This window comes from Odocoileus virginianus, chromosome 4, assembly GCF_023699985.2.
Source record: "Odocoileus virginianus isolate 20LAN1187 ecotype Illinois chromosome 4, Ovbor_1.2, whole genome shotgun sequence".
NCBI lineage: Eukaryota > Metazoa > Chordata > Mammalia > Artiodactyla > Cervidae > Odocoileus > Odocoileus virginianus.
Window position 1 is genome coordinate 69,229,365 of NC_069677.1, and position 26,056 is coordinate 69,255,420.

The 26,056-nt window shown below is 42.7% G+C and overlaps 1 protein-coding gene and 1 non-coding gene across 4 annotated transcripts in view; one reads left to right on the forward strand and one right to left on the reverse strand.

Moving 5' to 3' along the window:
* Nucleotides 1–26,056, forward strand: part of DZIP1L (DAZ interacting zinc finger protein 1 like) — a 60,213-nt gene that overhangs the window by 8,843 nt on the left and 25,314 nt on the right. For all 3 annotated transcript variants that reach the window (XM_070466695.1, XM_070466696.1, XM_070466697.1), the window contains exons 3-7: nt 12,623–13,204; nt 15,241–15,325; nt 18,705–18,826; nt 19,474–19,635; nt 23,830–23,958. In XM_070466695.1, the coding sequence (XP_070322796.1) occupies nt 12,704–13,204; nt 15,241–15,325; nt 18,705–18,826; nt 19,474–19,635; nt 23,830–23,958 (999 nt within the window). In that variant the 5' untranslated portion in view covers nt 12,623–12,703. The remainder of the gene's footprint in view (nt 1–12,622; nt 13,205–15,240; nt 15,326–18,704; nt 18,827–19,473; nt 19,636–23,829; nt 23,959–26,056) is intronic.
* On the reverse strand, nt 9,492–9,564 carry TRNAG-CCC (transfer RNA glycine (anticodon CCC)). The gene has a single exon. It is a non-coding gene; the product is annotated as a tRNA-Gly (tRNA).

The window sequence follows — 26,056 nt, forward strand, 5'->3', positions numbered from 1 at the left end:
ATAGCTGAGAAAAAAAAGAGAAGTGAAAGGTAAAGGAGAAAAGGAAAGATATACCCATTTGAATGCAGAGTTCTGAAGAATAGCAAGGAGAGATAAGAAAGCCTTCCTCAGTGATCAATGCAAAGAAATAGAGGAAAACAATAGAATGGGAAAGATTAGAGATCTCTTTAAGAAATTTAGAGATACCAAGGGAATATTTCATGGAAAGATGGGCACAGTAAAGGACAGAAATGGTATGGACCTAATAGAAACAGAAGATATTAAGAAGAGTTGGCAAGAATACCCTGTGACAAGAAGAACTATGCAAAAAAGATCTTCATGACTCAGATAACCATAGTGGTATGATCACTCACCTTGAGCCAGACATCCTGGAAGGCAAAGTCAAGTGGGCCTTATGAGGCATCACTAGTGGAGGTGATGGAATTCCAGTTGAGCTATTTCAAATCCTTCAAGATGATGCTGTGAAAGTGCTGCATTCAATATGCCAGCAAATTTGGAAAACTCACAAATTTTCCAAAAATTTGGAAGTGGCCACAGGACTGGAAAAGGTCAATTTTCATTCCAGTCTCAAAGAAAGGCAATGCCAAAGAATGTTCAGACTACTGTCCAGTTGCAATCATCTTACGTCATAGCAAAGTAATGCTCAAAATTCTTCAACAGTACCTGAACTGTGAACTTCCAGAAGTTCAAGCTGCATTTAGAAAAGCCAGAGGAACCAGAGATCAAATTGCCAACATCCGTTGGATCATTGAAAAAGCAAGAGAGTTCCAGAAAAACATTTACTTTGTTATTGACTATGCCAAAGCCTTTGATTGTGTGGGTAACCACAAACTGTGGAAAATTCTTAGAGAGATGGGAATACAAGACCACCTGACCTGCCTCCTGAGAATTCGGTATTCAGGTTGAAAAGCAACAGTTAGAACTGAACATAGAACACTGGTTCCAAATAGGGAAAGGAGTACGTCAAGGCTGTATATTGTTACCCTGCTTATTTAACTTATATGCAGAGTACATCATGTGAAATGGTGGGCTGGGTGTAGCACAAGCTGGAATCAAGATTGCTGGGAGAAATATCAATAGCCTGAGATATGCATATGACACCACTCTTACGGCAGAAAGTGAAGAAGAACTAAAGAGCCTCTTGATGAAAGTGAAAGAGGAGAGTGACAAAGTTGGTTTAAAACTCAACATTCAAAAAACTAAGATCATGGCATCTGGTCCCATGCCATTTCATGGCAAATAGATGGGGAAACAATGGAAACAGTTTGAGAGACTATTTTTTGGGGCCCCTAAATCCCTGCAGATGGTGACTACAGCCTTGAGATTAAAAGACGCTTGCTCCTTGGAAGAAAAGGTATGACCTACCTAGATAGCATATTGAAAAAGCAGAGACATTACTTTGCCAACAAAGGTCTGTCTAGTCAAACCTATGGTTTTTCCAGTAGTCATATATGGATGTGAGAGTTCGACTATAAAGAAAGCTGAGTGCCGAAGAATTGATGCTTTTGAACTATGGTGTTGGAGAAGACTCTTGAGAGTCCCTTAGAGTCCAAGGAGATCCAACCAGTCCATCATAAAGGAAATGAGTCCTGAGTATTCATTGGAAGGACTAATGTTGAAGCTGAAGTTCCAATACTTTGGCCACCTGATGCAAAGAACTGACTCAGTTGAAAAGACCCTGATGCTGGGAAAGATTGAAGGTGGAAGGAGAAGGGGACAACAGAAGATGAGGTGGTTGGATGACATCACCGACTTGATGGACATTAGTTTGAGTAAGCTCCAGGAGCTGTTGATGGACAGGGAAGCCTGGTGACATCACAAAGAGTCAGACATGACTGAGTGACTGAACTGACTGACCAAGAGGACTTAGGCCAAGGGGGACCTTCCAGTGCCCCATCCTTGTGGTGAGCCCCTGCCGACCCATGCCTCTGCAGGAGGCCCTCCAACACTAGCAGGTAGTTTTGGTTCTGTCTCCTGTGGGATCACTGCTCCTCTCCTCTGGGTTTTGGTGCACGCAAAATTTCGTTTATGCCTTCCAAGACTAGAGTGTTTCCCTCAGTCCTCTGGAAGGTCTAGAATCAAATCTCTCTGGCCCTCAAGGCCAGATTCCCTGGAGATTCCCAGTCCTTTGTCAGATCCCCAGGCTGGGAAACCTGCTGTGGGGTTCAGAACCTTCATAATAGTGTGAGAACTTCTTTGATATTACTCTTGTCCAGCCTGTAGGTCACCCATCCAGCAGGTGTGAGAGCTGATGTTGTTGTGATTGTGACCCACCTACCATCTCACTGAAATGGGAATCTGAGCTCTCGTTTGTGGAGCATGAACTTCACAAACATGCAAACACAGTAGCAAGTGAATAGGGTTTATTAAAGAGAAGGGAAGTATAAAGCTCTCAGCATAGGCACTGAGAGGGGGTAAAGAGTCTCCCAAAGAGTGGGTATTACAGCAGTTTTATATCCTTACCAGTATTAATTTGTACATTTTTTGTTGGCGCCTGTCCTTAAAATACATCATTTTTAACCAATCAGTTTAAAGGTCACAATGTTTAATTTAACATCTTTATGACTTTTCTTGATCACCACTCTTTTTCATGCCCCCTGGCCATTTTAAAATAGACCAGATGTATTGCCCACATCATCAAAAAGGCAAGAGAGTTCCAGAAAAACATATACTTCTGCTTTATTGCCTTTGACTGTGTGGATCACAACAAACTGTGGAAAATTCTTAAAGAAATGGAAATACCAGACTACCTGACCTGCCTCTTGAGAAATCTGTATGCAGGTCAGGAAGCAACAGTTAGAATGGGACACGGAACAATAAACTGGTTCCAAATAGGCAAAGATGTAGGTCAAGGCTGTATATTGTCGCCCTGCTTATTTAACTTATATGTAGAGTACATCATGAGAAATGGTGGGCTGGGTGTAGCACAAGCTGGAATCAAGATTGCTGGGAGAAATGTCAATAACCTCAGATATGCATATGATACCACTCTTATGGCAGAAAGCAAAGAACTAAAGAGCCTCTTGATAAAAGTGAAAGAGGAGAGTGAAAAATGAAACTAGAACACTTTCTAACACCATACACAAAAATAAACTCAAAATGGATTAAAGATCTAAATGTAAGACCAGAAACTATAAAACTCCTAGAGGAGAACATAGGCAAAACACTCTCTGACATAAATCACAGCAAGATCCTCTATGACCCACTTCCCAGAATATTGGAAATAAAAGCAAAAATAAACAAATGGGACCTAATTAAACGTAAAAGTTTTTGCACAACAAAGGAAACGATAAGCAAAGTGAAAAGACAGCTTTCAGAATGGGAGAAAATAGTAGCAAATGAAGCAACTGACAAAGGATTAATCTCAAAAATATACAAGCAGCTCCCGCAGCTCAATTCCAGAAAAATAAATGACCCAATCAAAAAATGGGCCAAAGAACTCAACAGACATTTCTCCAAAGAAGACATACAGATGGCTAGCAGACACAGGAAAAGATGCTCAACATCACTCATTATTAGAGAAATGCAAATCAAAACCACAATGAGGTACCATTTCACACCAGTCAGAATGGTTGCTATCCAAAAGTCTACAAGCAATAAATGCTGGAGAGGGTGTGGAGAAAAGTGAACCCTCTTACACTGTTGGTGGGAATGCAAACTAGTACAGCCACTATGGAGAACAGTGTGGAGATTCCTTAAAAAACTGGAAATAAAACTGCCATATGACCCAGTAATCCCACTCCTGAACATACACACCAAGGAAACCAGAATTGAAAGAGACACGTGCACCCCAATGTTCATCGCAGCACTGTTTATAATAGCCAGGACATGGAAGCAACCCAGATGCCCATCAGCAGACGAGTGGATAAGAAAGCTGTGGTACATATACACAGTGGAATATTACTCAGCCATTAAAAAGAATACATTTGAATCAGTTCTAATGAGGTGGATGAAACTGGAGCCTATTATACAGAGTGAAGTAAGCCAGAAAGAAAAACACCAATACAGTATACTAACGCATATATATGGAATTTAGAAAGATGGTAGCGATTACCCTATATGCAAGACAGAAAAAGAGACACAGATGTATAGAACAGTCTTTTGGACTCTGTGGGAAAAGACGAGGGTGGGATAATCTGAGAGAATAGCATTGAAACATATATATTATCAAGTGTGAAACAGATCGCCAGTCCATGTTCGATGTATAAGACAAGTGCTCAGGGTTGGTGCACTGGGATGACCCAGAGGGATGGGATGGGGAGAGAGGTGGGAGGGGGATCAGGATGGGGAAACACATGTAAATCCATGGATGATTCATATCAATGTATGGCAAAAACCACTACAATATTGTAAAGTAATTAGCCTCCAACTAAAATAAATAAATTTTAAAAAACCAACAAAACTCAACATTCAAAACATGAAGATCCTGTCCCATCACTTCATGGCAAATAGATGGGGAAACAGAGGAAACAATGACAGACTGTTTTCTTGGGCTCCAAAATCACTGCAGATGCTGACTGCAGCCATGAAATTAAAAGACTCTTGCTCCTTGGAAGAAAAGTTATGACCAACCTAGACAGCACATTTGCCAACAAAGGTCCGTCTACTCAAGGCTATGGTTTTTCCAGTGGTCATGTATGGATGTGAGAGTTCGACTATAAAGAAAGCTGAGTGCTGAAGAATTGATGCTTTTGAACTGTGGTGTTGGAGAAGACTCTTGAGAGTCCCTTGGACTCCAAGGAGATCCAACCAGTCAATTGTAAAGGAAATCAGTCCTGAATATTCATTGGAAGGACTGATGCTGAAGGTGAAGTTCCAATACTTTGGACACCTGATGCAAAGAACTGACTCATTTGAAAAGACCCTGATGCTGGGAAAGATTGAAGGTGGGAGGAGAAGGGGACGGCAGAGGATAAGATGGTTGGATGGCATCACCGACTCAATGGACGTGAGTTTGAGTAAACTCTGGGAATTGGTGATGGACAGGGAGGCCTGGTGTGCTGCAGTTCATAAGGTCGCTAAGAGTTGGAAAGGACTGAGAGACTGAAACTGAACTGAATGGTTTTAAGATTAATGATCACGGGTTGTTTTTTCCTCAGGCAAATGGAAGTTAATTACTGCGCTTCCCTGGATCCCACTGCTGATAATTTATCTGACCAAGGACACATTCCAGGAAGTTAGGACAACAGGTATAGCTTCAGGCTAATGGAGACGGATCTTTATTGAAAACAGAACCATGGTCTCAGAGTCCTTCACTGACTGCCTAGCAATTCTATCTCATTCCTGTGTCTTCTTCTTTGTCTTTGGACGTGATGTATCTTATTTTGGTGGGTTCCATTGTCCTCCTGTTACCGAAAGGTATGAGTTGGGAACCTGGCTGCTTGCCATTCAGAAGTCAGTAAATGAGCCAGGTTGGTGGAAAGGAAAGTTTGGTTTATTTCAGATGTTGGCAACTGGGGTGGGTGGGTGGCAGACATCTGTACAAAGGCTAACTACCATCCCCCCGACTCCCCCTGCCCCACCTCCCCGCCCGACACAAGCAGAGGGTGACAGCTTTTATGGACAAAGTGTGTGTCTGGGAAACTTGCAGAAGCAGTACAGTCACTTCTAACAGTCATCTTCAAAATGGTCATCAGTTTTCTGACTAGCATCATCTTGATTGTTTTAGGTATAGTTAATCTTCAGTTCCTGGGTGCACTTGTTCCCATTTCTTTGCGTCAGTTCTCTGAATTGTGGCAGCTCATGTGCTGGGTAGCCTGGTCATCATGTAGTTAGCTTCCTGGTATTTTGGTATATCTTTAAGACAGCTCACAGGATATGGCTCAGAATATTATCTATTTTCCTTGAGAAAGAACTGAAGGTCCTTGACTACGCTTGATGACTACATTATTATTATTTAGTTTCCTTAGACTGTTTTCCTTTGTTTCAGCATCCTCACTTCTCTGATTAAACTTATTTTTTGACTAAAGTTTTCCACAGGCAAAAGGCAGGCAGAGGACATGGTGCAGGGTGAGTCAAGGACCATATGGTCCTGCTCTGCTTTACTCCTGTTGATAATTGTTCAACAACTAGTTGCAATTTTGGTGCTCTTGGAGGAGGAGATGAGCACACATCCTTCTCCTCCACCATCTTGAACTGGAAGTCTCCAGTTATTCTTTATAAAGCACTTAAAAACAGTGCTTATCGATAAATAACCCAGAGATATGAAAGTTTGGCAGCAAGTAAATGGTAGATGGGAAATGCAGTTAGAAAGGTAGTTGGAGAACAGTTTGTAGAAGTGTTTGAATATCTTCATTTTTATTGAAGTATATTTGACTTACAGTATTATATTGGTTTTAGGGGTACAATATAGTGATTCAATATTTTTATACTTTATAGAATGATTACCACTATAAGTCTAGTTACCATCTGTCACCATACAAAGTTATTATAATTTTATTGACTGTATTCTCAATGCTCTACATGACATCTTAGTGCTTATTTATTTTGTAACTGAAAGTTTGTACCTCTTAATCTCCCTCACCTGTTGTACTCATTCCTCCTCCCCACTCCCCCTGGCAATCACCAGTTTTTTCTCTGTATCTATAAGTCTGTTTCTGTTTTGTTATGTTTGTTTACTTGTTTTGTTTTTTAGATTCAAAAGTGAGATCATACGGTATTTGTCTTTCTGTGTCTGACTTATTTCACTTAGCATAATACCCTCTATGCCCATCAGTATTGTAAATGGCAAGATTTCATTCTTTTTTATGGCTGAGTAATACATACATACATACATACACACACACACAAACACACACATGTATATTTATCTCTTTTATCCATTCATCTGTTGATGGACACTTAGATTGCTTCCATATCTTGACTGTTGTAAATAATGCTCTAGTGAACACAGGAGTGCAGCTATCTTTTTGAATTAGTGCTTTTGTTTTCCTTAGAAAAATACCCAGAAGTGGAATTTTGGGATTGTATGGTAGTTCTATTTTTAATTTTTTGAGGACCCTCCTCCATACTGTTTTCCGTAGAGTTGTACTAGTTTACAATCCCACCAATAGTGCATGAGGGCTCACTTTTCTCTACTTCTTAACACTTGTTATTTCTTGTCTTTTTGATGATAGTCATTCTGATGGGTGTGAGGTGATATCTTACTCTAGTTTTAGTTTGCATTTCCCTGATGATGAGTGATTCTGAGCATCTTTTCATGTCATGCCACTCCCTTCTGGCCTGAAAAGATTTATTGAAAAGTCAGCTCATAGTTTTATGTGAGTTCCCTGTATCTAACTAGCTGCTTACCTCTTGCTGCTTTTAAGAGTCTCTTGTTATCTTGAATGTTTTTCATTTTTAAATATAACGTGTCTTGGTGTGGAACTCTTTGGAGTCGTCTTGTTTAGGACACTCTGTGCTTCCTGGACTTGGATGTCTGCTTTCTTTCCCAGGCTAGGGAAGGTTTAAACTTTTATTTCTTCAAATAAATTCTCTCCCCCTTTCTCTCTCTTCTTCTGGGATCTTTATAATGTGAATGTTAGTATATTTGATCTTGTCCCAGAGATCTGTTAAACTTCTCTCACTTAAAAATTTTTTAAAAATTTTTATTGTGTTTTGGTTGTGCTGGGTCTTTGTTGCTGCCTGGCCTTTTCTCTAGTTTCGGTGAGTAGGCACTACTCTCGAGTTGTGGTGCATGGGCTTCTCATTGTAGTGGCTTCACTTATTGCTGAGCACTGGCTCTCAGGGCGGGCAGACTTCAGTAGTTGTGTTTTCTGGTCTCTAGAGCACAGGCTCAATATTTGTGGCACATGGGCTTAGCCGTTCCTTGGCATGTGGGATCTTCCCAGACCAGGGGTTGGACCCACATCTCTTATATTGGCAGGCAGATTCTTTACCACTGAGCCACCAGGGAAGCCCTGCCCTCACTTTTAAAAATTCATTCTTCTTTTCACCTTGGGTGATTTCCACTACTCTGTCTTCCAGTTCACTAATCCATTCATCTGGATTATCTAACCTACTGGTGATTCCTTCTAGTGTAGCAGTCCCCAACCTTTACGGCACCAGGAACTGGTTTCATGGAATAAAGTTTTCCATTGACTGGGTCAGGGGAATGGTTCAGGCAGTAATGTGAGTGATGGGCAATAGTAGATGAAGTTTCATTAGATCGCCTGCCGCTCACCTCCTGCTGTGCAGTTCAGTTCCTAATGAACTGTGGATCAGTACTGGTCCACAGTCTGGGGAGTTGGGGACCCCTGTTCTAGAATACATTTTATTTCAGTTGTTGTATTCTCCAGATCTGTTTGGCTTTCCTTTATATTTTATAACTCTTTGTTAAATTTCTCAAAGTATTCATGTATTCTTCTGAGTTTGTGGAGCATCTTTATGATCATGACTTTGAATTCTTCACTGGGTAGATTGCATATCTCCACTTCATTCTTTTGGGGTTTGATCTTGTTCCTTCATTTGAAACTCATTTCTCTGTCTTCCTCATTTTGTCTAATTCTCTGTTTATTTCTTGTATTAGGTAGGTCAGGTTTTGTTTCCAGATCTTGGAGAAGTGGCATTACGTAGGACATGTCCATGGAGCCTTGCACCGAACTCCACCCTGGTCACCAGAGCTATATGCTCTAGGGTGCCAGCTATGTGGGCTGAGTGGGCCTTTCTGTGTGGCTGGGCTGGCTGCTATGAGTGTGCTGGTAGGTGTGGGTGGCCTGCCTCACGTGGTAGATGCCCGCCTCCTGGTGATCAGGGGTGAGTCCTGTGACAGCTGGCTGTGGGGCTTAGGGCTTGTGGCAGTTCTCCCTTATGCAAGTATGCAAGCCCTACTGGCCTTCAGAGTCAGGTGTTCTGGGAACTCTTCTTCATGGTACATGATCCCTGGGCTGGGAGCCCTGAGATGGGGCTCAGACCCCTTCTTCCTTGGGGAGAACCTCTGCAATTGTCATTATCCTCTTGTTTTTGGTTCACTTACCCAGTGCCCCCAGTCTCTTTACCTAGCTTATCGTTTCTTCTTTATATCTTTAGTTGTGGAAAATCTTTTCTGCTAGTGTTCAGGTCATTCCTGTCGATAGTTACTGCTGTAAATAGTTGTAATTTTGGTGTGTCTGTGGGAGGAGGTGAGCTGGGGGTCTTCCTACTTTACCGTATTGCCCATACCTACTTGAATATCTTCTTAATGAATTTGGAATTAGCCCACAAGGAACACAGAACATTCCTTCCTGGAAGCCTGAAGCTCAGTGGTGGCTGCCCCTTGTAACAGGGCATGAACTCCCCATTTTGCCACAGTCCCTAGCGCTCCCTATGCCAACACTCCCTGCAGTGGTTCTCAGTCAGTCAGTCTGAAGATCTGCATTTCTAATGAGTTTCCAGTTGATGCTGATGCTGCCAGCCAGCAACCACACTTGAGAACCAGAGCCCAGTTGTATCTTTAAAAATATTTATTTGGCTACACCGGGTCTTAGTGGTAGCACATAGGATCTTTGATCTTTGCTGCAGCATGCGGAATCTACTTCCCTAGCCAGGGTTTGAACCTGGGCCCCCTGCATTGGGAGTACGGAGTCTTAGCCCCTGGACCACCAGGGAAGTCCCTGCCCAGTTACATCTTGGACACTAGGTTAGGGAATTAGTTGCCACTTATCATGGCTCAGATAGTAAAGCATCTGCCTACAATGTGGGAGACCCGGGTTTGATCCCTGGGTCAGGAAGATCCTCTGGAGAAGGAAATGGCAATCCACTCTAGTACTCTTGCCTGGAAAATCCCATGGACAGAGGAGCATGGTAGACTACAGTTCATGGGGTCGCAATGAGTTGGACACGACTGAGTGACTTCACTTCATCATCAAACTTACGGTTTTTCTTATGCCTGGCATGTTTCCTACGTTTAACATTACTTTCCTGGTCCTGATGAAAGTTAGATTTTCTATTTCTAGTGTATCAATTTTTTTTTTTTTAAGTTGCTCAGTCATGTTTGACTCTCTGCGACCCCATGAACTTTAGTCCATGGAATTCTCCAGGCCAGAATACTGGAGTGGGTAGCCTTTCCCTTCTCCAGGGATCTTCCCAACCCAGGGATCGAACTCAGGTCTCCCGCATTGCAGGTGGATTCTTTACCAGCTGAGCCACAAGGGAAGCCCAAGAATACTAGGGCGGGTAGCCTATCCCTTCTCCAGTGGATCTTCCTGACCCAGGAATCAAATCGGGGTCTCCTGCATTGCAGGCGGATTCTTTACCAACTGAGCTATTAGGGAAGCCAGTATAATCAATATTGGAAGGTAACTCTAAAGATATCAAGAGACAGGTCTGTGAAAAACAGATTTGGGAGAGGCTGAGGCTTATGGTAGCTGAAGCTAAGGGAAGCATCCCCAGGGAGCGTGTGCCAGGAGTGACGGGTGGGGGGTGAACAGCAGGCTGTCAACGGGGGCACTGCACACCCTGCCTTAAAGGAAGGGCAAGAGGATAGTAACTGTTCAAGGGAGAGGCATTCAAAGAGGTGGGAGGCAAGCCGAGAGAGTGGCTGATGGAACATTCTTGGCCTTATTATTAGAGAGGGGCTATGGGCAGACATCTGAGGCCAAAGCTTAAATAGTTAAACAGCAAGTTCTCAGGTGAGCTCCTGGTCTGTGGGAGGACAGGAAGCAGGAGTCCTGTTACCCTCACCCATAGCATGCCTGGTAACCTGCTGTTGCTCCAAGGCACGGCTTGTTGTGGCAATTGTCTCTGACGCTCTGATGACAAGGTTGCAGCCAGCAGCTGAGCATGGTGAGTGTCATGTCACCTGCCTTCTTTTTTTTTAAAAAATAATGTGCCTTGTTAAGAGAAATGTGCTAATCTCATGGCCATGGTTAGTATGCTTGTGGCTGGATGGTTTTTTCCCTGGAGTTTGTGTTGAGGAGGAGTATCTGAGAAAGGGAAGCATGGGAGCTGAAATGGAAAAGGTGGGTCAGTGGCATCCAGTGGCAGCTTCCAGACCAGGCTAAGGGTTTGCACTGCGTACTGTGGCAGCCAGGAGCTGTGCTAAGCTAATGGGTGGCGGATGGGGGACAGCTGTGTGGTTAATGCATCTCGGTGGCCCCAGTACCTGGCACCAGGCCTGGCCAAGGTAGGCATGCTCTAAACGGGGGGAGGTTGAGTGAATGAATGGATGAATTTAATGGATAAGGAGTGATGATCTGATCAAAGCAAAATTGATGTAGGGTGGTTCAAAATCCACAAGCTTTGGAACCTGTGTGTGTGTGTGTGTTCAGTCATGTCTTATTCTTTGCAACGCCATGAACTGTAGTCTACCAGGTTCCTTTGTCCATGGAATTTTCCAGGGAAGAATACTGGAGTGGGTTGCCATTTCTTTCTCCAGGAGATCTTCTCTACCAGGGATCAAACCCATGTCTCCTGCATTGCAGGTGGATTCTTTACCACTAAACTATCTGGGAAGCTCCAATATATATGTGTGTGTGTATATATATATATACATATGTGAGATACACATATGTGAGATACACATATCTCCTTTATTTTTGCAAATTATTATTAAATTTCATGTTAATATATTATTTAAACAGAAATGCATATATATGTGTATATAATTATATATTATCAATATATTATTATAATTATTGTATTATAATTATTAATATATTATATATTATTCTCTATCAGTACATAAAAAGCTGCCTTCTTCTTATCAATAGCTGCATAGTATTTCATTGTATAGAGATACCTTACTTTGTACTTTCTTGTAATTTTCTTGTACTTTACAATTACAAATAATACTGCAATGACAGTTTTTGCACAAGCACCTTTGCATGTCTGTATGAGTTTATCTGTGGAATAAATTATAATTCTTAGTAGTGGAATGTTCATTTTAAATTCCAGTTGCTATTGTCAAGTTACAAAGAGAACAATTTCTTTGTCTAACAAGAAAGTGGCAAGTAGAATCTGAGTCTTTTAACAACAAACTGGAGCTGTTTTCTAAACTGTAAGGATTGGAAATTCAGAGACCATCATGGACAGAACAAGATCTCTGTGCAGAGACCCAATTGCTGTCTTGAGCGCCACCCTGTGGCAGAGCTGGACATCATTTCACTCACATCCCACTAAAGAAAACATGGTCATATGGGTCCGGCTTACAGCGGGGGAAACTGTAGCCCGTCTTGTCCATTAAATTTTGCAGTTACCGAAGGAGAACCATTTAATGTCCACTGTTAAGTGGCTCTGCCTCCCAAGGCAGATTTACTGGACTTAATCCTGAGATCAGTATAGGGTTACAGAAAGACTTCCTGATACATTTGACAGCTCTCTCCTGACCCAGCCCTCTGGCAGGCACTCTTTCTGTGCACTTGGACATGGTGGGGAGTACACTGAGGACCTACTGTGTGTCAGGCACTGGGCTGGGTGTTTCTCCTGCCTCATTCCTAACCACAGGCCTGCAGAGGAGGCACCATGATTCCCAGTACACATGGAGGCTTAATAATACAAAGGATCTTGTTCAAGGCTGAGGATCTGAACCCGCACTTGTGTGTTATAAAGCCCACACCCTTGCTTTGGCCATGTCAGCGCACACCGTGCATCCTAAGGCTCCTGTGGTCCAGTATGGTACGTGCAGCCACATGCAGCAGGCCTAACTTCGACTCTTCTCATTTTCCAGGCCCTCTCTCAGCTCCTGTGCCTGTTGCCGTGGCCTTGGTGGCACCCTTCCCCGGTGGCCAGCCCAGGGCTTCCCCCACCCATGCAGTCTCCCACCAGCACAGCCCAGGGCCTCAGCGGCCCCCTCTTTGGGGCCTACACTCTCCCCACCTTCAAGTTCCAGCCTCGCCGTGAGAGTGTGGACTGGAGGCGCATCAGTGCCCTGGATGTGGACCGCGTGGCACGGGAGCTGGACGTGGCCGCCCTGCAGGAGAACATCGCCGGTGTCACTTTCTGCAACCTGGACCGGGAGGTGTGCGGCCGCTGCGGGCAGCCCGTGGACCCAGTGCTGCTCAAGGTGCTGCGGTTGGCGCAGCTCAGCATCGAGTACCTGCTGCACTGCCAGGACTGCCTGAGCACCAGCGTGGCCCAGCTGGAGGCGCGGCTGCAGGCCAGCCTGGGCCAGCAGGAGCGCGGTCAGCAGGAGCTGGGCCGCCAGGCCGATGAGCTCAAGGGCGTGCGGGAGGAGAGCCGGCGGCGGCGCAAGATGATCAGCGCTCTGCAGCAGCTGCTCCTGCAGACGGGCGCCCACAGCTACCACACCGTGAGCACCGCTGCGGGCGGGGACCCTGGGAGGGCTGTGCGCCCAGCCAGTGGCCACCTCGGTGGCACTGCCGCCTGGGCCCCGAGGCAGCTGTGGCCATTCTCACTGGGGCTGGGAGCAGATTTGAGATGCCGTTCATCACCAGAGAGCCCCCTGGTGTCTGGTTAGGTCTACAATGCGTGTGTAGTTGTGTGGCAGGTGTGTATGAGTTCAGAGTATAGGTGTCTTATGTGTTATGTCTCATGTGTGCATGTGTGAACATATGCAGGGTGTGTGTGAGTTTTACAGATGGTGGGTAAACATACCTAAGGTGTGGATATGATTGCTTGGAGGGTTTTGTCTGTGAATGGTGTGTGCATGTGTGTATGTAGAGTGTGTGGCATATAACGTGCTTATGTAAAATTGCATGTAAAGATATACTTTTGTCACATGTGTGGATGTAGGAAGGGTGTGTATGTGTGTAGAGGCCTAAGTGTGTATGTGTGAAGGCTTTGTGTGTGTGTAGAGGTGTGATGTGATAAACGTGTATAAGAGATGTGTGAGGGTATGTGTGAAATCAGTGTGTGAGGGTATGTGTGAAATCAGCATGTGGCAAGGAACTGGTGAAGACAAGACTGTCTGGAAAAGTGACTCCATTAGTCAACCAAGTAACAGTTCATCACCCAAAGTGGCATTTGAGCATTTGCGTCTCTTTCCATGAAAAGTGTAGATTGGGATCAGTTGCCCTTTAATGAATTGTTGGTGGCTAGACCCTCTGGCAGGCTCTGAGGATGAAGGCACCAATGATGCTGGTTCGGATTTTTCAGCAATTCACAGTGTAAGGGAGATTGGACAAAAGGAATCACTAAGATATGATATTAGTGACTAGAATGGTAATTGATGCAATTAATGTAATGCTAATTATGATAAAAAGGGTCAGACATTTTCCAGTAGTAAATTACAAAACAGCAGTTTAACTTGGCTTAGGCCAATAAGGAATTTATTGGTTAATTTAACTGAAAAATCCAGGATTATGGTGGACTCAGATAATGGCACCAGGGTCTAGTGTCTCTCTCTGCAGCTCTTGGCAATTCTTTGTCAGTGTGGATTCCGTTCTCAGAAAGAATCTGTCTGTGTGGTAGCAAGTTGGGCCACTGCAATGCCAGTATTTCGTTTTCTCAGATTCAGAGCTGGCATGGCAGAGAGCTGTGTTTAGTGCCTGGTTTGTGAATGTGCTGCTTGGGGTGGGAAAGGGGAAGCAGGGAAGGGGAGGAGGAGGGGAAAATTGTGAGAAATATCAAATATATAAAAAGTAGAGAGAATAATATAACGAACCTTCATCTGCATACTACCCAGCCCAATAGTTTTCAACTCATGGCCAATGTTGTTGCATTGGTTCCCCTACACACTTTCCCCTACCCCTGGATTATTTTGAAGTGTATCAGTCATATGAGTTTATCTGTAAGTATTTCACTTTGTATCTCTGAAAGGCAAGGACTCCCACTTTTAAACATAAGCATAATACCATTATCATGCCGTGAAAAACCAACAAAAATTCCTTAGTATCATCAAATGCCTAGTTGTTGTTCATAGCTCCCTACAGCACTGGTAGTGTTTTAAAGCTCAGAAAATAAATATTTTGAAGGGGCTGTATAAAAAATATATATGTGTATATAATGGCTCAGTGGTAAAGAATCCACAAGCAGTGCAGGAGATGCAGGTTCGACCCCTGGGTTGGGAAGATTTCCTGGAGAAGGAAGTGGCAGCCCACTACAGTATTCTTGTCTGGAAAATCCCATGGACAGAGGAACCTGGGGGGCGACAGCTCATAGGGTCCCTAAAGAGTTGGACATGACTTAGCAACTAAACAACAGCAATATATATATATATATATATATATATGTAATTCGCATCACTACCTTACTTTGTAAATCAAACTCTTCATTTGTGAAGCAGCCCAGGGTTCCCAAGGAATGGGAGTGTTGATAGAGGGAGAATCATCCCAGGATGACTCAGGTGAGCTGATCCTGCACTTCCCACTGCTTCCCTCTGTGTAGTGCCACCTGTGTGACAAGACCTTCATGAATGCCACCTTTCTCCGGGGCCACATCCAGCGCAGGCATGCAGGCATGGTGGAAGGCGGTGAGTGGAAGGGCCTGGGCTTCTCTAGAAGGCTGGGAGGTAAGGGCTCTTCAAAGTCACTCAGTCTGTCCCATTCACAGTCAAGGACACTGAGACTCAGAGAGGAAACACTGACCATGGTCACATGATATAAGAGGCAGAACAAAGACTGGAAGCCACCTGTCTGGCTCCCAGCCCAGTTCAGCAGGTGGAGGACGTGTACAAAGCCCAGAACCACATCATCCAGTTGAGGAGCTGGTGATCCCACCACATGGAGGTATCCCACAGGGGGTTAGGAACGTTTCTGGCCACATGTTTAGAGAAAAAGGGCTGGGGGTCAGACAGGTAGGTTCCAGTCTTCACTCTGTCCCCTTCTGTTATGTGGCCATGGTTAGGGTGGTTTCCTTCCCTGAATCTCAGCGTCCTTGGCTGTGACTCAGGCAGTTAGACACAGTGACTTGGATGGGCCCTTACCTCCCAGCCTTCTGAGAACTGGTGCTGACTATGAGTAAGCCTAACTGGGCCTAAGGAGCAGTCAGACCAGTTCTTTGACTTTTTAATGTATATGAATTCATTATGATTTAATCACTGTAGTTTTACTGTTTCAAATTCTAGAACAAGTAGCAAGGCTATATGTTTTCCCCTTTAAGGGATTTTTTGAGGTTCAAGAAGAATTAGCTGTTAAAGCAAATATATTATAAAATGTAATATAAATTAAATACAAAATCTCATTGAATAAAACATTTTTCCCTTTATTTTAATTTCCTTTTGAAAGAACAGAGTTTTAAAATAGCACTATTCACCTAGTTACTATGCATTTATTATATATCTGATTCTTCTTGGTTCTACATTGGAGGCAACTAAAGAAAACAGATTTTTTATTTATTAAATACTTTTTTCTGAAAAAAATATATGTTTTTGAAGAGATAGTTGTACACTCATTTTCATGGAGCATTATTCACAGTAACTAAAGGTGTAGAAGCAACCCAAATGTCCACTGACAGATGAATGAATAAGCAAAATGTGATATGTGTATATATATATATATATGGGGGGGGGGGAGAGAAAGAGAGAGAGAGAGATACAATTAAATATTTTTCAACCTTAAAAAGAAAGGTCATTCTGCAATTTGCTACAATGGGTTATTTTGCTAAGTGAACTGTCAGTTAAAAGAGGACAGATACCATGTGATTTCACTTATATGAGGTACAAAGAATAGCAAAATGCATAGAAACAGAAAGTAGAATGGAGGTTGCTAGGGGCTGGAGGAAGAGGGGATGGGAAGTTAGTGTTTAGTGAGGACAGAGATTCTGTTTTACAAGATGAAGAATGTCTTGAAGATGGGTAGTGGTGACGGTTGAACAACATTATGAATGTATTTAATCCTACCGAACTGTACATTTAAAAATGTACAGGCTAAGATGGTAAGTTTTATGTTAGGTATATTTACCGTAGTAAAAAATTGGAAAATACATGCCTTTGATATAGAAAATTTAAATGCAGAAAGGTAGAAAAGAGAAAATAAAAACCATGGATGATATCATCTGCAGCTAATATGTTGGTGTGTCCATGGTCATTATTTTTTGTGTATGAATATTATCATATAGGATGCAGTTTTGATACTGCTTATTTTCAATTAAGAATATATCACATTTTCCAAAGTCATTAAATCATCTTTGAAAACATGGTTTTTAATGGCTGAATAGTATTTCATCATGTGCTGATTATAATTTATTTCACAACTGAATTATTTCTTAATTTATTTGGATAACTAAAACATTCCCCAGTTATAAATCACATGGTGGTAACATTCTTGTGCATAAATCCTTGTGCATGTTCCTTATTACTTCCTTAATGTACAGTGCTGGGAAAATATGGAGAGGAAAAATATCTTCTTAAGTAAATCCCGTGGACAGAGGAGCCTGGCAGGCTACAGTCCTTGGGGTCACAAAAGAGTTGGACGTGACTTAACAACTAAAACAACAACAATGAAGACAACTTTGGCTGTATTAGTGTTCATTAATTTATTATCAGGTAGCTGACTTCTCAAATACTGCAGTTCTCCCATTCCAGACTCACCTCAAATCACTTTATTTTTATTTTATTACTTTATGTTTTTGGCAGTGCTGCATAGCATGCTGAATCTTAGTTCCCTGACCAGGGTTCGAACCTGTGCCCCTGGCAGTAGAATCTTAACCCTGAATCTTAACCACTGGATTTCCAGGGAAGTCCCTCAAATCACTTTATTAATCCAAATTAATTTCCACTGCATCTAAAAGTTGCTTGTTTCTAAAAAGCCCCATTTGATTAAAGCCATATATCTTTTCAAAAAAAAAGCTTGAAGTTTTAATAAAAGTACCATCTAATAATCCCTAAATGTACTTTGAAAAGTAACAGATGTTCAAGTACAATTGGTGTCTTTTTCATTAACCTTTAACTCTTAGTTTATCAGTAGGTGGTTTAGTTAGAATATTCTTCTATAATTCAAGTTTTCTTCATAGTGCACAGTGCCTTTTTTTCTTTGAAATTTATTTATTTATTTATTTATTTTTATTTAAAATTTAAAACTACATATTTGAACTGTACTACATTACTGAAAAGAATGAACTTAAAACTACAATTCTTATCATTACTTTAAATTCCCCTCTTTGTATTAATAATCAGTGTGTTCATACTATTTGGTATCCTGATTCTGTTACTCTACAAGTTTTGCATTCATATTTCCCATTTGTAAGTACTGTCAAAATAGTTATTTTAGGGACTTCCTTGGTGGTCCAGTGGTTAAGACTCCAAGCTCCCAATACAAGGGGCCCAGATTTGATTCCTGGTCCGGGAACTAGATCCCATATACTGCAACCAAAGATCTGGTACAGCCAAATAAATAAACAAAAATAAATACATATTTACAAAATAGTTATTTTAAATGACAACTAGAGTTTACATGTATCGAGCTGTCTGCCAGGTGCTACACTAGGCACTTTGCATTATCACATTTCATCCTCACAATGACCCTCTGGGTTCAGTTCAGTTGCTCATTCATGTCCGACTCTTTGCAACCACATGGACTGTAGCCTGTCAGGCTTCCCTGTCCATCACCAATTCCCAGAGCTTGCTCAAACTTATATCCATCAAGTTGGTGATGCCATCCAACCATCTTATCCTCTGTCGTCCCCTTCTCCTGCCGTCTCCTCATGCCCCTCTGGGTTAGGTGCTGTTATTGCTTCCATTTTCCACTTTGGAGAAACAGAGGGTCAGGGAGGTTATATCATTTGCCCAGAGGCAGTGTACAATGTAAGTGGCAAAGCTGGTCTCAGACTGAGGTGTGACTGCACACAAGGAACTGTACGCACCACTGACTCTGACTCATGCTGGTCACCCTCGCTTTGTGTGGATCCCACAGGAAAGCAGAGGAAGCAGGAGCAGCCAGTGGAGGAGGTGTTAGAAGAGCTACGGGCCAAACTGAAGTGGACCCAAGGGGAGCTGGAAGCCCAGAGGGAGGCGGAGAGGCAGCGGCAGCTCCAGGTGGGCGTGGAGGAGAAATGGCAGGGGATTCAGTCATGAACTGGCCAGGAGACCCGCAATGTGCTCAGATCCCACAGAGTCGACATTCTGGCTGTTTCCCAGAGCTGAGACTCAGGGCTAGGATGTGTCTTCCTGGATGTGCCAAGTGGTTTTATGTAGTCTGGGAAGGAAAATTCAGTTATTTGACCAGAACTGTGTGGCCAAAAGAGAGCTACAGCTTCCTGTGTTTGCACCCTCTGAGGGCATTTGAACCTGAATTTTAACTTCTTACAGTATACTGTTAGCTTTTGGAGGACAAAGACTGGGTAAACTCCAGAAGGCAGCTCAGAGGAGGTATTCAGTAAATATTTGTAGAATGAAAATACATACACTTGCGTCACGCCTTCCGTCATGTCTTCCGTCATTTATTCATTCATCACTCCTTGCCAGACATCATGAAAAATATAAAGAGAGAAGAGATGGGCTCCCCATCCTTTACAGTTCAGATAAGACTAATTCCACTCCCAGTCCAAACACTGGGGGCCGGGGGATAAATGTTCTTTGGGTCTCCATAGTGACTTGCACGGAAAAGGGGCCCTGTCAGTTTCTTGGTAAATATTTGTCATAGCGTGGAATTAAGATTCTCTTGTTCTTGTTTTTCTTTGTAGGAAGCAGAGATCATTCGCCAGAGGGAAACAGAAGCTAAGAAAGAATTTGATGAATGGAAAGAAAAAGAGCGGGCCAAGCTATATGGGGAAATAGACAAGCTCAAAAAATTATTTTGGGATGAATTTAAAAGTGTTGCCAACCAGAACTCTACCTTAGAGGAGGTACCCAACCTAAAAGACTTCTCAGAGTTCTTTAGCTGAAAACATGCTTATTTGTTCACAAAATTTATTTCTTTGTACTAGTTCTATGAGTTCAGACACAAGAGGGCAGTGGCAGATATTGAACCCCTGCTCCAGAACATATTGGCTGTGTGATCTTGGGTGCGTTACTTAACCTTCTTTTGCCTCAGTTTCCTTTCTGTAAGATAGGTTTCTGAAAGGGTTAAATTAGCACACCAACAATACCTAACATTTCTGGCATATATTATAGTAAGAGCTCCAGAGATGTTATGCTTATTTTTGCAAAGGGCTTCACTGGACAAGAAATGAGGCAAAATGTAAATGGATGCATTTTTCTTCTAACAAGTATTTGCTGAGCACTCCTTACAAGCAGGCACTCTACTGGGGCCTGTGGAATCACATAGTAACTAATATTTACTGAAACATTTCCAGCCCCTGTACAGAGTTCTTTATATATACTAGCTTTTAATTCTCATAACAACCAAACAACTAATATTCTAAAGGTAGGCATGTTGTTAGTTTGTTAATTTCTTTAAAAAAATTATTTATTTAATATATATTTAATATAAATATTTATTTATTAAGATTTATCAGATCTTAGTTGCAGCACCGAGAGATCTTTTGTTGTGGTGCAGATTCTCTAGTTGCAGCAAGCAGGCTTAGTTTCTCTGCAATCTATAGGATCTTAGTTCCCCAACCAGGGATCGAATCTGTGTACCCTGCATTGCAAGATAGATTCTTAACCACTGAACTACCAGGGAAGTCCCTAAGTTCACTTTTAAAAATTTATTTATTTTTGGCTGTGTTGAGTATTCATTGCTGCGTGTGGGCTTTCTCTAGTTGCGGCGAGCAGGGGCTACTCTTAGTTGCCATGTGCAGGCTTCTCATCGTGGAGGTTTCTCTTGTGGAGCACGTGCTCTGGGGCATGAGAGCTTCAGTAGCTTGGGCACACAGGTTCAGTAGTTGTGATGCAGGGGCTTAGTTGCTCCTCGACATGTGGAATCTTCCTGGACCAGGGACTGAACTCATGTCCCCTGCATTGGCAGTGGATTCTTATCTACCGTACCACCAGGGAAATCCTCCCTAATTTATTTTTTAAAGGAATTCCCTGGTGGTCCAGTGGTTAAGGCTTCTATTGTACAGGGTGCATGTTTGATCCCTGATTGGGTATCTTACATGCCGCACAGTGAGTCCAAAAGGTAAAAAATAAAATAAAATGCTTTTTTTTTTTTAAAAAAAAGCTATTATCATTCCTTTTCAAGCAAAGACATTGAGGCCACATAACATGCCCAAGGTCACATGGCTGTTTTAAGATATAGAGCTGGGATTTAAACCCAGCTCCTTAAAAGCCCCTGCTCCTCTCCTGGATATATTATCAAATTTATTAACGAAAAACTTATTAAAATTATCCCTGGACTGTATCTTCCCATATAAACGTGTGTAACTAAAACTGTATCAGGGAAATGTTTTGAAAAGTATTTTCAGAGTGTTGTTGTGTTTTAGTCACTCAGTCATGTCTGACTCTGGGATCCCATGGACTGTAGCCTGCCAGGCTCCTCTGTCATGGAATTTCCCAGGCAAGAATACTGGAGTGGGTTGCCATTTCCTTCTCCAAGGGATCTTCCTGACCCGGAGATCAAACACTTCTCCTGAGTCTCCTGCATAGCAGGCAGATTCTTTACCACTGAGTCACTGGGGGTGCTATACAGGGAAAAGGTTTGAGCAGAAGTATTTTCAGAATGTATTCAGCTGTTCTTGGTTCTCTGAACAGCAAGGAATATCTTTTCTTATTTTTGAAAATGAATTATCTAATAGTGTTTCTCACGATCATTCTACATTTTGCCTAAAGAAACACCTAGGCAGTTTTTCCATAAGGGGATTGTTGTAGGATATGGAGGGAGCCTTGAGTGATCCATCATCTCAATCTGAGATGGAAAACCAAGGATGGAGGGTGGTGGGGTTGAAATGAGAGGTAGGGGTGTGTGTGTGTGTAGGGACTTGAGCTCTCCCATCCTAAATGTTCCCCTGGTGTGGACAGGGGTGGTTTATGGAAGACAAGATGCTGCTCCACCATGTGGTCATGGTCCTGACCCCAGCTCCACACTCATCATCTCTGAGCTCATATGAACCTCTGACTCCCATGCTTCCCCTGACATTGCTTACTGACTAGACGTGTTCTGTAAATAGGTACTGATTTAAATTTGGAGTTGTTGTTCATAAACCACGTCCTCAAAAATCAAAGGTTACATCCGTTAGGAAATTCTGAGTTGTGGTAAATAAGGACATAATTCTTACTACCATCCATGGTTTCCTTTTAACCAGGATTGCATTGTCTTAAACTGGAACATCCATTTTTTTGTCTTCCCCCATAGGATGACTTCTGCTGAATTTTTATGTTTGTGTGTCTCCCCTCATCTCCTCTCACCTGACATTTTATTGTTTTAATTTTATTAAAGTATAGGAACCAAACTGGATACAAAATTCTCAGTGTACTTGGATAATTATTTTGTTGGCTCACTTTTAAAAAATTCTGGGAGTGGGGGAAACAGGTAAGATTCCATTTAGAATGATTGTGTAAAACACTGTAAGGCTACTTTCAAAGCACAAGAGAATATGTTAGGAGGGCCAGTGAGAGTTCAGTGCATTTTGAAAAGATTTGTTCTCATAACTTTGTCCCTGATACAGAAGTCAGAGAGCTTGCTTTGGCTAAATCATCTCACTAAAGAGAGAACTTTAGATTAGACGTAGGGTACGTCCAGCTGCCAAAGGAGGCCCCAGTTGAAGGGAAAGCACCATGATGGTTTGTGACACCAAGAAAGCCGCTCTCTGGTGTGTTATAAGCAGCAGTGTGAAGACAGAAGTGACACATTGGAGGCTGAAAGTTGTGCATACATCTGATAAAGCATTTGACGCTACAAAAATATTCAAGGGGTTTAGAAATGGTTTTCTCAGGTGGCGCCAGTGGTAAAGAAGCCACCTGCTGATGCAGGAGACACAGGAGACATAGCTTTGATCCCCAATTGGAGAACATCCCCTGGAGAAGGAAATGGCAAACCACTCCAGTATTCTTGCCTGAGAAATCCCATGAACAGAGGAGCCTGGTGGGCTACAGTCCCAAAAGAGCCTCAAAAGAATCAGACATGACTGAGAATGCGCTACTATATTTTGTATGAGAAATGGTTAACATTGGACCCAATATTGCTTTAGCAGAAGAGTTAAAGATAATAAGAATGTGAAGTTAAACTCGGGCTTAACAGTTCTCTAAAGCTATAATGGGTATATGAGTTTTATATAGTAATAGAGATGTAGGTAATTGCTTTTGTCACTATAGTAGTGATATATGTAAAAATATAACTATGGGGAAGAGGTGGAAAGGTATCTTCTCTTTGATCCACTTTTCCTTACCTTTTTCTTCATGTTAGCTCAGGAACTGTTAGCTCAGGAAGCACTCACTAGGCACTGGTGACATGACTCCAAGCTGTGAAAAGCCAGGCCTTCTTGGTGACAGCCAAGATTTTTTTCTTTGTTGGAAGAGGAGCAGGATTTCTCAGGGAGTGGTCTGGAATGCCAGAGATCCTCCTCAAGGCTCTGAGTCTGATTCTCTTTATTCTACTCGAGACTGAGGAAGAAATGGGAAAGCTGTCAGACAAGTTTTGGGCTTGAAGTTCAGCAGAATTTCAGTGCAGTGGAAATGACACTCTTGAATTGTGTTCTTCCATGGGATTTTCTTCTCTTGTGCAAGAGCTGAGCTTTCAGGAGAACTGTAGTGAAGGGGAGTGTGGACTTGTGGGAACATTTGCAGGCAGGCAGATACCCAGTAAGTTCAGTTCAGTTCAGTTCAGTCACTCATTCGTGTCTGACTCTGCGACCCCATGAACTGCAGCACGCCAGGCCTCCCTGTCCATCACCAACTCCTGGAGTCCACCCAAACCCATGTCCATTGAGTTGGTGATGCCATCCAACCATCTCATCCTCTGTCGTCCCCTTCTCCTGCCCCAATCCCTCCTAGCATCAGGGTCTTTTCCAATGAGTCAGCTCTTTGCATCAGGTGGCCAAAGTAAGTTCAAATTGGGGCTTTGTAGTTGGGGTAAGTATGCCCTTCTGATACTGTTCAGGGTATAAAAGACAATGTCACAATTAGATCATCTGAATGAAACTATACTTTGGCCTTTTCAGAAGCTGCAGGCACTGCAGTCCCACAATGTGATGAAGTCCAACCTGGGGTCCCTGCGGGATGAGGAGCCCGAGGAGCGACTCAGGCAGGCTCAGGAGCTCTGGGCTCTGAAGGAGAAGATGGAAATTCAGGTGAGCCAAGGTCCCATGCTTTCTTCCTGAACCAGGCAAGAAATGTGCTGTCTCCCAGCAGAGTTTCTTCTTTTCACTCTGGTTTTAAGGAGGTTGCTGTTTTTCAGTCCCTTAGTCGTGTCTGACTCTTTGTGACCCCATGGACTGCAGCATGCCAGGCTTCCCTGTCCTTCATCTCATGGAGTTTGCTCAAACTCATGTCCATTGAGTTGGTGATGTCATCCAACCATCTCATCCTTTGTTGCTCCCTTATCCTCCTTTCCCAGCATGAGGGTCTTTTCCAGTGAGTCAGCTCTTCGCATCAGGTGGCCAGAGTATTGGAGCTTCTACTTCAGCATCAGTCCTTCCGATGAGTATTCAGGATTGATTTCTTTTAAGATTGACTGGTTTGATCTCCTTGCAGTCCAAGGGACTCTCAAGAGTCTTCTCCAACACCACAGTTCAAAAGCATCAGTTCTTCAGTGCTTAGCCTTCTTTATGGTCCAGCTCTCACATCCCTACACTGACTATTAGAAAAACCATAACTTTGACTATTTGGACCTTTGTTGGCAAAGTGATTTGGGGAGACTGAAAGACATCACAGTTCTATCATTTCAGACCTTGTGCCAATTAATGAAAGCATAGAGTAGGGTTCTTAGGGTTCTCAGGTGTGGCTGGTGACATTCAAGTGTGAGTGTCAGATTTGCCAGGGAGTTTTTTGAAAATACATTCAGCTGTGTATCTTACTGGACACCCTTGCCCTCACTTTGAGTCCAGCCCAGTTGAAAACTATTCTTGAAAGTGTGACAGTCTCCTGGCTTTGAAGATATTTGCATGGATCTAATAGTATGATCGGAGAAGGCAATGGCAACCCACTCCAGTATTCTTGCCTGGAAAATCCCATGGATGAAGGAACCTGGTGGGCTGCAGTCCATGGGATCGCTGAGTTGGACACGACTAAGCGACTTCACTTTCACTTTTCACTTTCATGCATTGGAGAAGGAAATGGCAACCCTCTCCAGTGTTCTTGCCTGGAGAATCCCAGGGATGGGGGAGCCTGGCGGGCTGCCATCTATGGGGTTGCACAGAGTCGGACATGACTGAAGCGACTTAGCATACATAGCAATGGTGTGATGGTAAATATTTAACAACCAGTTGACTGGAACTAAAAAAGCTTTGATTTGCAGCATTTGTCATTTTCTGTGGTAAAATATTCCCACTATGGTTGATTTGACTCTGCCAACGTGAGGTCACTGGAGATGGAACTGGGAAGACTTAGGCATAGTCTGCTGTCACTGGCTGGGAGGAGGTGGCCTGGCTTCCACTGGCTGAAACTTAAATCAGTCCAGTTATATATGGTCCATCTCACTGATAATTCCATAGCAAGGAAGGGCAATTGACACTGTTGTTAAATCACATTGTCCTGCTTCTTCTCTCCAAGACCATTAAGAAAGAGCTTAATGTTTAACTAACAGCAGTAAAGTGTTTCCACTGCTTGATGTTTCACAAATTTCAAATTTAAAAAGCCATTCTTTTTCTGTGAACTTTATTCACATGCTATTTTTCTGTTGATTCCCTTACCAATTTGTGTGTTTGTATAATGTATGGAAATTAACCCAGCTCTTTGTTACTCTTGTGGCTATTTTCCCCAGTTCCTGTTGTCCTTAAACTTTATCTTGGTTTTGACCATGCAAAATTAATAATGTTTATGTGGCCAAAATTATCAAATTATCAATCTTTTTTGTTTATAGCCATTTTGAGATTTAAAAAGAAAATATTCCTGGGAATTCCCTGGTGGTCCAGTGGTTAAGACTCCATACTTCCACTGTCAGGGGCCCAGGTTTGATCCCTGGTTGGGGAACTAAGATCCTATGAGCCATGCAGTGGGGCCAAAAAAAAAAAAAAAAAAAAATGCTCTCTTTTCTTTTTTTTAGTTTGCTCATCCATTCACTCTTCACATATGTCACCTCATTGAGGTACGATTGACATGGAAAAAGCTGTGCATATTTAATATCTATAACTCGTTGAGTTTGGGGGTAAATGTAGCCATATTTTGCTACTGTGAATAATGCTGCAGTGAACAGGGGAGTGTGGGTATCTCTTTGAGATCCTGATTTCA